This window comes from Gorilla gorilla, chromosome 11, assembly GCF_029281585.2.
Source record: "Gorilla gorilla gorilla isolate KB3781 chromosome 11, NHGRI_mGorGor1-v2.1_pri, whole genome shotgun sequence".
Classification (NCBI taxonomy): domain Eukaryota; kingdom Metazoa; phylum Chordata; class Mammalia; order Primates; family Hominidae; genus Gorilla; species Gorilla gorilla.
The window spans coordinates 70,714,778-70,729,560 of NC_073235.2; the positions used below are offsets into that span (position 1 = coordinate 70,714,778).

General features: G+C 44.6%; 1 protein-coding gene across 1 annotated transcript in view; it reads right to left on the reverse strand.

Moving 5' to 3' along the window:
• Nucleotides 1–13,009, reverse strand: part of STK39 (serine/threonine kinase 39) — a 293,318-nt gene extending 280,309 nt beyond the window's left edge. Inside the window, exon 1 of the mRNA XM_004032736.5 lies at nt 12,636–13,009. Coding sequence (XP_004032784.3) covers nt 12,636–12,846 — 211 coding nt within the window. The 5' untranslated portion in view covers nt 12,847–13,009. The remainder of the gene's footprint in view (nt 1–12,635) is intronic.
• Between the last annotated feature and the right edge of the window lie 1,774 nt (nt 13,010–14,783).

Sequence of the window (14,783 nt, forward strand, 5' to 3'; positions counted from 1 at the left end):
TTCCTGTTCCTCCACCTTACTTTACAACACACACCCTCCTCCACCTCACTGACAGATTATAACCAAAGATTAAAAACATAATCTACTGTAATAGACCAGGCAAAAGGTGATGGCTGAAATGAAGACATTGTACATTTACATATAACCTGGTTACATGTTACATAAACATGCCCTGATGAAGAAATAAATATAAGTAAATAAAAATCATTTTAATGCCCCTAAAGACATAAGATTTTTACTGATTCCTACATATTTCTACTCTATTTATTTATTCAGACATATTTTTACTCTACTGAGTCATAGGCCAGATGCAGTGGCTCATGCCTGTAGTCCCAGTACCTTGGGAGGCCAAGGCAGGAGAATCACTTGAGACCAGGAGTTTGAGACTAGCCTGGGCAACACAGTAAGATTCCATCTCTAACAAAAAAAAAAAAAAAAATTTTTAGTAGTACCTTAAAATTTATTGAGTCAATAATTTTTTTTTTTTTTTTTTTTTGAGACAGAGTCTCACTCTGTTACCCAGGCTGGAGTGCAGCGGCGTGATCTTGGCTCACTGCAACCACCGCTTCCCGGGTTCAGGCAATTCTTCTGCTTCAGCCTCCCGAGTAGCTGGGATTACAGGCATGTGCCACCATGCCCGGCTAATCATTCTGTATTTTTAGTAGAGACGGGGTTTCACCATATTGGCCAGGCTGGTCTCAAACTCCTGACCTTGTGATCTGCCTGTCTCAGCCTCCTGAAGTGCTGGGACTACAGGCGTGAGCCACCACGGCCGGCCTGAGTCAATAATATTTCTAACATGTGCCTTTCCACCAACAAGGAAACAATGTGATATAAGTGGAAGAAAATACTGAATTAGGGCAGAATCACGAGCCTGGGATTTTTTTTTTTAATTATTATTATACTTTAAGTTTTAGGGTACCTGTGTACAACGTGCAGGTTACATATGTATACATGTGCCATGTTGGTGTGCTGTGCCCAGTAACTCGTCATTTAACATTAGGTATTAGGTATATCTCCTAATGCTATCCCTCCCCCCTCCCCCCACCCCACAACAGGCCCCGGTGTGTGATGTTCCCCTTCCTGTGTCCATGTGTTCTCATTGTTCAATTCCCACCTATGAGTGAGAACATGCGGTGTTTGGTTTTTTGTCCTTGCAATAGTTTGCTGAGAATGATGGTTTCCAGCTTCATCCATGTCCCTACAAAGGACATGAACTCATCCTTTTTTATGATATTCCATGGTGTATATGTGCCACATTTTCTTAATCCAGTCTATCATTGTTGGACATCTGGGTGGGTTCCAAGTCTTTGCTATTGTGAATAGTGCCACAATAAACATACGTGTGCATGTGTCTTTATAGCAGCATGATTTATAATCCTTTGGGTATATACCCAGTAACGGAATGGCTGGGTCAAACGGTATTTCTAGTTCTAGATCCCTGAGGAATCGCCACACTGACTTCCACAATGGTTGAACTAGTTTACAGTCCCACCAACAGTGTAAAAGTGTTCCTATTTCTCCACATCCTCTCCAGCACCTGTTGTTTCCTGACTTTTTAATGATCACCATTCTAACTGGTGTGAGATGGTATCTCATTGTGGTTTTCATTTGCATTTCTCTGATAGCCAGCGATGATGAGCATTTTTTCATGTGTCTTTTGGCTGCATAAATGTCTTCTTTTGAGAAGTGTCTGTTCATATCCTTCGCCCACTTTTTGATGGGGTTGTTTTTTTCTTGTAAATTTGTTGGAGTTCATTGTAGATTCTGGATATTAGCCCTATGTCAGATGAGTAGATTGCAAAAATTTTCTCCCATTCTGTAGGTTGCCTGTTCACTCTGAGGTTGCTTCTTTTGCTGTGCAGAAGCTGTTTAGTTTAATTAGATCCCATTTGTCAATTTTGGCTTTTGTTGCCATTGCTTTTGGTGTTTTAGACATGAAGTCCTTGCCCATGCCTATGTCCTGAATGGTAATGCCTAGGTTTTTTTCTTCTAGGGTTTTTATGGTTTTAGGTCTAACATGTAAGTCTTTAATCCATCTTGAATTAATCGTATAAGGCGTAAGGAAGGGATCCAGTTTCAGCTTTCTACATATGGCTAGCCAGTTTTCCCAGTACCATTTATTAAATAGGGAATCGTTTCCCCATTGCTTGTTTTTGTCAGGTTTGTCAAAGATCAGATGGTTGTAGATATGCGGCATTATTTCTGAGGGCTCTGTTCTGTTCCATTGGTCTATATCTCTGTTTTGGTACCAGTACCATGCTGTTTTGGTTACTGTAGCCTTGTAGGATAGTTTGAAGTCAGGTAGTGTGACGCCTCCAGCTTTGTTCTTTTGGCTTAGGATTGACTTGGCAATGCAGGCTCTTTTTTGGTTCCATATGAACTTTAAAGTAGTTTTTTCCAATTCTGTGAAGAAAGTCATTGGTAGCTTGATGGGGATGGCATTGAATCTATAAATTACTTTGGGCAGTATGGCCATTTTCACGATATTGATTCTTCCTACCCATGAGCATGGAATGTTCTTCCATTTCTTTGTATCCTCTTTTATTCATTGAGCAGTGGTTTGTAGTTCTCCTTGAAGAGGTCCTTCACATCCCTTGTAAGCTGGATTCCTAGGTATTTTATTCTCTTTGAAGCAATTGTGAATGGAGTTCACTCATGATTTGGCTCTCTGTTTGTCTGTTATTGGTGTATAAGAATGCTTGTGATTTTTGCACATTGATTTTGTATCCTGAGACTTTGCTGAAGTTGCCTATCAGCTTAAGGAGATTTTGGGCTGAGACGATGGGGTTTTCTAGATACACAGTCATGTCATCTGCAAACAGGGACAATTTGACTTCCTCTTTTCCTAACTGAATACCCTTTATTTCCTTCTCCTGCCTGATTGCCCTGGCCAGAACTTCCAACACTATGTTGAATAGGAGTGGTGAGAGAGGGCATCCCTGTCTTGTGCCAGTTTTCAAAGGGAATGCTTCCAGTTTTTGCCCATTCAGTATGATATTGGCTGTGGGTCTGTCATAGATAGCTCTTATTATTTTGAGATACGTCCCATCAATACCTAATTTATTGAGAGTTTTTAGCATGAAGGGTTGGAGCCTGGGATTCTAAGGACTTTGGGACCATAGGCAAGTTTCTTCAACTTTGGCCATTAGAGAGTTTTCAGTTACAAGACAAAGCAGCTGGGATGGATTTTTTTTCCTTTGGTCTCTTCTAAAATTAAATTTCCTAATTCTCTCTTTATTCTTGTACCACTTCTCACTTAGGAACTTACTTATAAAAGCCAGCCATGACCTGCCATTCCTTCCCCAGGAAACCCCGTCTGCTGCTCCTCTTCCTTTGCTTTCTTGAGTCACCCCATAATTAAACAAACAGAGATAGTGACATTGCCTGAGAGAAAGAAAGAACCAGATGATTCAAATTAAAATCTAAGCTACACAGGATAGGTCAATAGGCACCAACCCACCCAAAATGTAATCCTTTTTCAATCCCCAGACTAAACAGAGTAGGAAATAAAGCAGTTGAAATACCCTTGGTACAAACTCTGGTTCAAACTGATGCAACCAGTTCAAAACAAAATCATTACTTCTTCTAAGACCCCAACCATCCACAGAATGATTATGAGAAGTCTCACAACTGTCACAGGTCACTGGCTCCAAAATACTCCCCGAATGAAGATATATCATTCACAGGGCAGAAAGTCATCCACCTCTACTTTCCATCTAGTTTTTTCTGACAAATAGCTCCAGTGGTAACTAAAGGTTAGAAACCTAAACCCATAAATGTCAATAAAATATATATTTTTTACCTAAGGGAAGAATCACATGAGCACCCCCAATACTAGGCTTCTGAGAGTTATACTAAATGCCACTTACCTGGAAGAAGTTTGAAAATAAAGTCAGGGATAATATGAATGTAGAGGTCTCTACCATTTCTATCTTAAAATGTTTTCCCATATATCAAAATACACAATCAGTTTAAAAGGTCAATTAATCTCAATCCTCAATGTTCAAGAAGTTTCTTAAAGCTAAGCCAGAGTTTATTCTCAAATAACTGTTTGGCAAGTGAGAAGAAATGTGAACCATATCATTTACTCACATCGGATTCCAAAGTATTTATCTAAATCGACTCTAGAAATAAAGTATGCCAATCCATTCTCTAAAGGATTTTTCTCTTCTGCTTTTCAGTTAAGCCAAGTCTGAAATGCCTTTTTAATTAATATATTGAATTCTTGTCTAGTATCAAAAACTTGGCCAATTAATGGCAGATAGGGAAAAAAGAAACACTTGAATCACTTCAACTAAGAGCTGTTTTGGTATAATCTAAACAAAACTATCCTAGAGGAAAATGTATGACTTCACATGATTACATGGAGAATTTTATTTAAATAGGAAAAAAAAAACTTTCCCAAAAAGTACACTGTAAAGGAATTATAACATCTATTAGAATGACCCGGTTCTATGGTCTTAGCAGGTACCACAGCCATCCTATCATGTCAGTCCCTTATAATTTATAAAAATAGAACTCCTGCCATCCTAACAACCTTTGAAAGCCACTTGTTCTGCAATTCTGCTCCTGTGTTTCACCTGCATCCCTAATCGTCTCCAGCAGCCCTGATTCCTACACAGGAAGAGGCTCCACAGAACTTCAAGGTGAGTGTTATATATAAATACATGAACAGCAAGAGAGAGAGATCACTGATATACAAAAGAAAAGAAAGCTCTAGAGCTTTTGAAGGGCAGTGTGGGACCTCCCCACTCCACCCTACAATGTCTACGGATGCCAGAACTGTGGCAGGGAGCTCTGGGTCCTTTAATCCAGCCAGAAAGGCCAGCTCTCAGTCCTAAGACCTCAGGAGAGCCAGGCCTCTGCCTGCCTACCTCCACAACACAGGCAGGTGGACGCACTCAAAGTGCTTACTCTTGATCTGTGAGGATTAATGAGCTAATTTCTACAGAGCCCTTTAAGCTGATTGGCCCAAGCGCAACTAAATAAGCACCATCATTAACCACGGGCAAGATCAAATCCTCAGGATCCAGTGAGGCAAATTTTTAGACGTCAGGCAATTTTCCTCCTCCACAAGGTGAGGAAGGAGTATTTATCCCCAAAACTCAGACCTTCATCCTGAAAACATTTATTAAATATCTATTATGACATACAGGGTATGGAGATGAGAGACCCTGTCCTCAAGGAAGACTTAACAGTCTAGAGCCAGGCTGGCAAGGAAAAAACAATTTGCAGACAGTGTGACAACTGCCAGGGAGCGAAAGACCCAACAGAGCCTGAAGGGCAAGGGGGGAGGGGGGCTCTAGAGGCAGAGATTGTTTGTGTGACAAGAAATCACTTGTTCAGGGTATGAGAAGAGAGGCCCAGTCAGGGTGCCGGTTACATGGTGTATTCAATTCATGAACATGCACCAAGATATACATTTTTTATATGTACACTTTTCCACATGCATATTATACTTCAATAAGGGCAATATTTAAAAGAAAAGACAGAGCTCTTTGCTACATAGATGAAAAATGGAAGGGAAGGGTCTTGGAATGGTATTCCAAGCAGAGGGAAATCTTGCCTAGAAGAGGCATTTCAGCAACTGCAAAAGGTTCCCACTGGCTGGAGAGTCTGTCCTGAGACTGGAAATGACAAGATGTGGCTGAAAAGGGAGGCAAGAGACAATTCCCAAAAGACCTTAAACACTGTGCTTCAAATTAAGTCTTGAGGGTGACGGGAGAGCTACTAAAGGCATTTCAGCCTGGGAGCAACGTGATCAAGAATTTTGGTATAGCAGTATCTTTCTGGTAGCAATGCACACTACAGCCAGAAACAAGAATGGAAAAAAGGAACCTGGTTAGGAAATTATTACAATAATCTAAATAAGAATCGATAAGGGCCTGAACTAAACCAGTGGTGGCTGACATGAAGAGTCAGAGTCAAATCAAAGAAGATCTCAAGGAGGTGGAGTATTTAGGACTTGGTGACCAAACAGATGTGAGAGATGGACGAAGACAGGAAAGTATAGGATGGCCAGCAGGTTTTGCCCTTGAGGGCTCTAAAGAAGATGAATATAGAAGAAACAAGATTAGGACTGAGGCCAGGGTGGAGAGACAATGAGTTTAACTGTATGAAGTTCCTGTGAAACATTCAAACGAAGACATTAAAAAGGTACTCCAAACACTGTCAGGAAGACCCTCAGCATTTGATGCGATAATTGAAGCTTCAGACAGACAGAGATGTGGATCCTGCATCTGGGGCAGGCAAGGGAGTACAGGAAGTCCAGAAGGAAGGCATGACATGGAAGCTCAAGCAAATGCCTTTCCAAAAGGAGAATGAAAGATGGCACCTAACCCTGCAGAGAGCAGAGAGAAGCACTGCAGTGTCCACTGGCTCTGGCCACAGAAGAGTCACAGTGATTTCAGAGAGTAACTTGGGTTTCTTAGGGAAAGGGCAGAAGCCAGATTGCAGTGGGCTGAGAGGGAATGGGAGGTTCCTTCCAACAGTTTAGCAGTGAAAGGAAGAAACGAGATAACGGAGTAGCCAGAGGAGAAAGAAGTAGGGAGAGTGTTTTGTTTTGTTCTCTTTTGTCATTTAAAGATAAGAGACAGGCTTGAGAATATTTATAAACTGAGGGAAAAGCAAAGAGGGAAAGAAGGAGACAGGGAAGCAATGGTGATGACTTTATCTGAAAATGAAGGCCTCTGTCCTCGCACTGGCTGGGACACACAGGGAGCATTTCTTTTAGTCAGCAGCATTTCCTGCCAGCATGGCAGCCTCTGGGCAAACTCAGAGGTGGAGGAAAAGTGCAGTCCTAGCAGGCTGTTCTCGGAGCCCTCTCACAATGGGCTGCTCCTCTTCAGCAACCTTCCCGCAGGATGCTCTCATCACTTGTCAGAGGGCCATTTGGCACCTAAACCCCTGAGCTGTCCAAATTGCCAGGAGCTCCACAGGTCTCTTCAGTTTCCTCCCACAGCAGTGGAGGTGCAAGGGGAAGCCAGATCCCCAGGGGCCTCTCCCCTTGTAAGCCCCTTCCAGCAGCCCAGCAGAAGAGTGGGAGTAGGGAACAACCTCTCTTTCCCACTTCCTCCCTGCTAGAAACATAGCACAGAAATCTTCAAGCCACTCCAGAATCTTGCCAAAGATAGGACTGTGTTCTCTCCTGATAACTTGCATCTGATTAGCAAATGAAGTCTATAGAAGTTATGGCTAAGACTAATTGAAAGCATGCTGTGTGCCAGGCACGATTCTCAGTGCTTTACATTCTCTCATTCCTCACAACCCTATTTTTATCATCTCTATGTTACCAATGAGGAAACTGAGTGCAGACACATCTAAGTCATTTGCTCAAGGTCGCAGCGTCAGTGACCGCCATTGCAGGACATGAAACAGGCCAGGCTGTCAGACTCCAGAGCCGGCACTGCTGCAACTTATTTTCAAACACCATCAGAAAATGTACTATACAATAAACCATAAAAGTCAGGGAAGAATTCATAATATCACTAGTTAAAAATCAAATGCATAAATAAAGGATTGCAGTCACTTTACCATAGTTTCAAGAGAGATCTTGAGATCTCTCCCCCCAGCCCCATGACAGCACATTTAAAAGAGTATTTTTCTTGTAAATATAATTAATGCTACTGAATTGCACACTTTAAGAACGGTTAAAATGGTACAATTTTTGTTGTGTATATTTTACCACAATAAAAATAATACAAAAGAGGCCGGGCACAGTGACTCACACTGTAATCCCAGCAACTTGGGAGGCTGAGGCAGGCGGGTTACTTCAGACCAGGAGTTCGTGACCAGCCTGGCCAACACGGTGAAACCCTGTTTCTATCAAAAAATACAAAAAGTAGCCAGGCCTGTAATACTAGCTACTCAGGAGGCTGAGGCAGGAGAACTGCTTGGACCTAGGAGGCAGAGGCTGCAGTGAACTGAGATGGTGCCACTGCAATCTAGCCCAGGCAACAGAGCAAGACTCTTACCAAAAAAAAAAAAAATATATATATATATATATATATATATAAAGAGGCCAGGCACAGTGGCTCACGCCTGTAATCCCAACACATTGGGAAGCCAAGGCCGGAGCATCGCTGAGCTGAGGAGTTCAAGAGCAGCTTGGGCAACATAGTGAGACCCCCATTTCTTAAAAATAAAAAAAGAAAAAAAAAATTAGGCAGGCATGATGGTTTGCACCTATAGTCCCAGCTACTCAGGAGGCTGATGTGGGAAGATCACTCGAGCCCAAGAGTTCGAGGCTGCAGTGAGGTATGATTGCACCACTGCACTCTAGCCTGGGTGACAGAGTGAGACCCTTTATCAAAAATAAAAATACAAAATACAAAAGAACATTTCTATATACATTTTTCTATTTATTAAAAAAAAAGTGAAATGAAATGAAAATCAAAGCCCTGTCTTGAGACAAAGCATTTCAGGCATCATTTAGTATTTTAAAAACAACAACAAACTAATCAAGATCAAAGAACCCACTGCAGCAGCAAGGCAGCCTGGTGTAAAGGTCTGGGAGATCAGAAAACACACTCAGTGCTCCGGCTCCGTTACCCTAGCGCCAGCGAAGGTACCACTGTCCTCAAACGGCCTCTAGGATATCTATAAAAACCAATTCTAACCCCCAAACCATAGAAATCCACAGAAACTCTGAGAGCACAGAGCAAAGTGGGAATGCCCAGGGCTATTTACAATCTCATTTTACGAGAGGCTGTTGCTCCTTAAAGACCTGGCCATATGTGCTATTACCTGGACCTGAGTAAAACGCACCTGAATGGATAAACAATGCCTCACAGAGAGAAATAAAGCATTCAAAGGAACCCTCTGTCAAACCATGTCCAGGATTCTAGAACTCAAATTCTTCGTGTTGACTAAGATGGCAATTTGTTACTTTTAGGTCATTCTAAATGACCACCCGGGACAAAAGTGAAGCAATGCTGAGAAATCTAGTATATAACTACATAAAGAAAGGTGCATCCTGCAAAAACCCTAAGAAAATCAAACATACGCTGAGGCAGGAGTCTAGTGTTTCTCAGAAGAAATTCAGCAAAGATAACAACATTGCTGGAATCACCTGATTCAAATACAGAAATTAGTACTTCAATGACTACAATTCTTTGAATGAGAAGTTCATTGAGGCTGCTCCATTCCATTACGGATGGCCAAGTAAACACTTATATGATTCACTTTCATTCCCTGTTTAGCAAATCTAGGTAATATTATTAATACCACCAACAAATAAACAAAGTTTTCAACTGGCATAGCTTTAAGTGCCCCTTATACTTCTAAAGGTAGGGGTACCTACCTTTGGGGGCTCAACTCACCCCGAAATTCCTTCTTTAGAGAGGTAAGGAACAAAGATTAACAAGGCTGAAGAGTATAAACAGGTCAGAAAGCCTCCAAAAAGACAGAAATATTTGAAATCTACCAATACAAGGACATCAATGGCTGGAAGAAGGAATTTAATAATTTCCAACATGTTTAACCCCTCTGTAAATATAAAGCTCCCTCCGATCGATTTTACATTATTTCCAGGTCATGAATAAACTTCTGAACCAGAATACTCCTAAGAGCATTACAATTTCTCCACTGACCTTTTAAAACACAAGAACAACAATACAATAAAGAGAAAACTTTATTTTTAGGTTTGCAAAATCCTGTGTTTATTTTTCTAAAACTGAAGTCAAACAACTGAACCTGCTTTGTTTGGATTTTAGTAAACTTATTCTCTCTTAATCCTGGAGGACCAAACTCTGCCCAGAAGGAAATGAAGAAAAAGTCCTCCGTGCCCGTGCCACGCTGGAAAGTTAAAACACGGTGCTTCCTTTGGTTTTCTGTTCAGGCACATCTGAGCCTCCTGCTGCTGGTCACAGTTCACACTGCTGGAGTCATATCATATGACACCTGCCGTATGGCGGGTAGAAGCAAAGGCTGTCAACTGGCATTCATGTTGAAACTGGTTCAGTGTTTGAACTGCTAACTTCTGCGTGTAATGTTTAAGCAAAAGTGCTTAACCACAAGTTCAGTCTTAATCTCTCAACTAGCATTAAACCCTAAATGGAAACAGGTTTGTAATTCCTTATAAACATTAAGCCCTTGCGAAAAACCTATTCCAGCAATTTGATTTTTCAATAACAGGGCCTCCACACAGGCCAACTCTTTCTCTTTTAGTTGGGAAAATATGAGATAAACTTTAAATGTAGAAAAGCCCTTCCCACAATGCAAATGCGCAAAAGTCAGGGTAGAATAAGCAGGTGTTTTTGTTCTCAAACTCCTCAGGTAAATTTCTTTTTTTCCACTAAACTGACCAACCATAATTAACACTGCTGGGACTGCAAACAGAAAGAAGTCCCGCCATTAATCCCACTCAACTTAAACTAAGATTTTATTGGTTCACAAAAAAATACTGTTTTCAAAAGGCAACGTTTGTATTTTAACCCTAATAATTGACCAAGTAGGTATATAAATTGATTATAACTTCTCCCAATCCTATGGACTCTATGGAGAATTATGTGGCAGATACCATTATTCAACTTTTATGGCCCACCTCTTCCTGTCAGAGTTCACAGCTGGTTAGTGAAGGCAACAGCGGAAATAATTAAGCACCTTACAAACTCAGACTTAAAACCCAGCTCAACTATGACCTCTACTAAGAAATACTCTGCTTCCTTCTCTCTCCTGGCAGTCACTCCCTCCTTCGGGCTCTCCCAGCACTTACTCATCACATCCTATAGGATCCTTTCCCTATGTCTCCTAACAACTTAGGGCAGGGATCACTTTTGTTAATTTCTATATTGCTAGCAAGTGGGGCAATGCTTGGGACATAGCAGGCCTTCAGATCTTGTTGCGCAAATAACAACTATGAGGTTACATGCTATGAGGTCTGTAAAAAGAGGGGCAGAAGAAATCACGGCATTTTGCCTTGAAAGAAGCAGAAGGCTTCTCAAGGAATATTCACACTCACCTTGGAAGCGGAGTGAGATTTAGTACACAAAGATGGGCACTCACAGGAGGCAAGAGCCTCTGCAAGGCAGCAAAGAATGGAAGACCAGATGTGAGGAACACAGCGGTGTATTCAGAAAGCAATCACTGAAGAGTAGACAATGGGAGGAGGCAGGCAGGTTGAGGGTACAGGGCCTATATGCCAGGTTAAAGAGGTTTCCATGGAATATTCCAGGCTTTGAGAAGCCCCTGAAGCTATTTCAGGCAGTGACATGAAGACTCATCCCTTTATAGAGTCTTTGGTCAAAAATTATGAAAGATCTGGGTTTTCAAAGAATTTTGTCTACAGATGCCTATTACAGGTTATCTGAAGCTTGTATATATCCTAGGTTACTGACCTGCCCAACATTTTCTCACATATTTTTATGTATATATTTACATATATATTTCCGTCTATGCTGTTTTATTCCACAATAGCAGGTGATAAAGGCTCATTTAAACACCTAGTGAAATTTTCATATCTGTTTTAATTTTTTTAAAAAGAGGTGAAGAATTTTTTGAAGTGAAAGTTAGAAAAAATACTTAAGATAAATATTCTGAACTCCTTTTTCATCGCTGTACTTATATACCAAGATTCTGGGAAGGCAACATCCCATCCCTGCGTCAGTAAGGTTAGACGCTGAGGGCCCACTTAACCTGGAGGCTTCCCTAAGTGACAAGACTCTCAAACTGGATGATCCAATAGGGAAGGTTCTAAGTGAAGGGACAAAACAAATCTCCTGGCCCTTCATGTGCTTGGCCCAAGGAAAAGTAACGCCGAGCCCTGCGACTCTGCCAGGTATTTAAAAATGTAAGATAAGGTGATATTTGTGAGCCGGCCAGAAGGCATCGAAAGGCAGAGAGCAGATCACCGGCAGCCTCGGATTTCACTCTTGCAGCTCGGCCTGAAACAGAGGGAAGCATCGGCCCGGTGCAGGGCAGGAGGCCAGGGCACCCGCTTTCCCCGGGGGGCCAGACTGGGCGGCAGGCGGCGCACCCTGGCACGGAGGGAGGCGGGTACCCGGGAGCGCCGAATGGCGCGGAGAGCCGGGCTGCAAGGCGGGCGTGGAGTGGCGGCTGTCAGGAAGAGAGGCCAGCATCCTCCCCGGCCTCAGGAAAACACTGGGGCCTCTGCGGCTTCTACGTGGCCCCGTTACCCACGACGAGAGGGTCACGACGGGAGGCAGAGGAGCGGCTGCGCCCGCAGAGTCCCCCAGGACGCGGCCCCCGGGCCATGGAAACCCAGGGCGGCGCCCCCGCAACCACACCCCACCCGCGGCTGCCTGTCCGCGTGGCCACCGGCCACGGGCTGCGGTCCCGGCACGCGGGGGGCGGGAGATGCGGCGGCGCCGCCGGGTCCTCCGCTCCACCGCCCCGGCGATCCCGGAGATAAAAGTTTGCAGCATGCGGCTCGTCTGCAGTGCGAGTCACATCCGCCGCGCCGCCTCCTGCAGCACCAGCGCTCAGAGAACGAACAAATACATTAAAAATTAAAAAAAAAAAAAAAAAAACTGTTGAAGCCGGTAGGCCCCGAAGCCGGCCTCTCTGTCTCCAGGGCGTGCATGCAGGCTAGCCCAGCATCCCGCGCCCCCTCCCGCCCCCGGCCGCGCCTCCCGCCCGGCCTGTGCCGGACCCGCTGCGCCCGCCGCACTGACCGATAACCTCCTGCAGCTCGTACGCTTCCCTGCAGATGGGCCAGCCGACAGCCTGTGCCGCCGGGGCTGGGGCCGGGGCCGGGGCCGGGGCCGTGGGAGCTGCCGGGGCCGGCGCTGCTGTCGCGGCCGCCGGGGCCGCCGCCGCCGCTGTCACCGGGGCCGCCTGCTGGGGAAGCTGGACGTGCACGGGCGAGCCGCTCGGCTCCGCCATGATGCTGCGGAGGAGAGCAGGAGGACGCGCCGGCCGACGGACGACCTTCCACTTGAAACTTCCTTTGCCTCGCCGCCGACACCTCTCGGCCGGCGCACGCCCTCCCCGCCCGCCGCCGCCGCCGCCGCCGTCCCCGCCGAAGCCAGCCAGGAGGGGAGGGAGCAAGGGAGGCCGAGCTGGGCGGAGGGAGGAGGCAGCGCCGGCGGAGGCGGGGAAGGGAGGAGGCGGCGGCCGCTGCGCTCGCCGCGCGCCCAGAGCCTAGCGCGCGCTGTTCTCCGCCTCGGCGAGGGGAACCGCCGGCCCCCCGCTCCGCCGCCCCCTCCCGCTCCCGCTCCGCTGGCGGCCGGGGAAGTTCCCACCAAAGGAGTCAGGCCGCTTTGTGTGTGCTTTCGGGGCCACCGGCCCTGGTTCTCCTCCTCCCTCCCTGCTCGCCCTGCGCCTTCGTCCCAGACAATCAGGCTTGCCGGAGGACGCCCCCTGGGGACCCCGAGGGCGGGGTCGTTGAACGGCCGCCAGGTTCTCACATTCAGAATTCTCCTGCCACCAAAGAGAACCTGAAGTTCATTACAAGTTGACGAGCGGGATACCTACACGGTGTCCCTTTGCAAGACGCCAGTTAGAAAATAACCCAAGTTGTAAGTTTCCGGCGCTTTACCTGCCGGTATCCCCTTCCCACCTTGCCTAATCTAATCGCAGTCCTTCTAGTTTTTCTTAGTAAATGAAACTTGATTCCTTAGGTCTCTGGCTGTTCAGACTCCATTTTTTCCAAGCCGCTTGGATCCCAGGGAGGCGATTTAAGGGGCTGTGGAATTAGAGTAAGACATGCAGGAGAGGTTTAGAAAGTTTGCTCAAATTCTACACCCTTAATAATTGCCACATTAGCCCGTGAGGACACTGAGGCCAGACATCAGGCGTTTCTTTAAGAGCGTATACTTGGTGGGGAAATAATTTATTGGGGCATGAATAAACTGTGTTGGAAACTTTTAATTGCTGCTTTTTCAATACCCCAAAAATAACCTCGTCTGTAAAACTGCTATGGTAAAACCATAGATTTTCCTAATTATAGGTGTCACATTTAACAGTGAATGTTCTCTGTGTTCCCTCCGTGGAGGTGACCAGGATCCACCGTTCTTGTCTCCAACTGAAACGGGGCAGTAAACCAATAGTATTGGTCGTTTGGCCAAGATGATCTTGTCTGGTTCTCATTGCTAGGACTGCTGAAGAAATAGGTAAGAATAATGAGGATGTAATAAAAACTCTAGGGATATCATGATTTTGTCTCCCGAGTGTATGTACAGAAATCTCACTAAAATTTTTGAAAGATTATTCAGAAGAAGCCCAGAAATTTATTAGGAAAGTTAGTTGTCTAATCAAAACATTGATGTCCACTGAAGATGAGGGCACTTAATCTCTTGGAGCATTACAAAAGTTGGAGTAAAGCAGCTACCTCGCTCTGGTCTTGAAGCAGAAGTTCATGCTGAACTAAGTGTACATTCTTTGATGCAGAGGACTTCAAAAACTGTGTCTTGTCATGTCTGTCAAGAAACAGAGCCCTTCATAAACAAATTCTAGGCCTGTGAGGAACGGGGAGCTCTTTATACCAAGACATGGCTGCTGACCTCTTTCAAGTGCTGCCTCCACCCTACCCCAAAGAACTTTTAAGGACTGTTTTTAAAGGAAAAGAAAAATGATCAAATGAATATGACTTCCATTTTGTCATATGAATTTCTATTTTTGACTTTCAAACCATGAAGTGGGATTATGAAGACCAGGAATGTTCTTGGGACTTAGTAGGAAAACATGATGCTGTCAAGATCAATATCACAGAATTGAATCAAACACAGATCAATTAGTATCCCACAAAAAACACAACTGTTCCCCAGTCACAGACTACATGTCGGTCTCTAGTCAACCGCTTTCCAAATGGCTACCAGGAT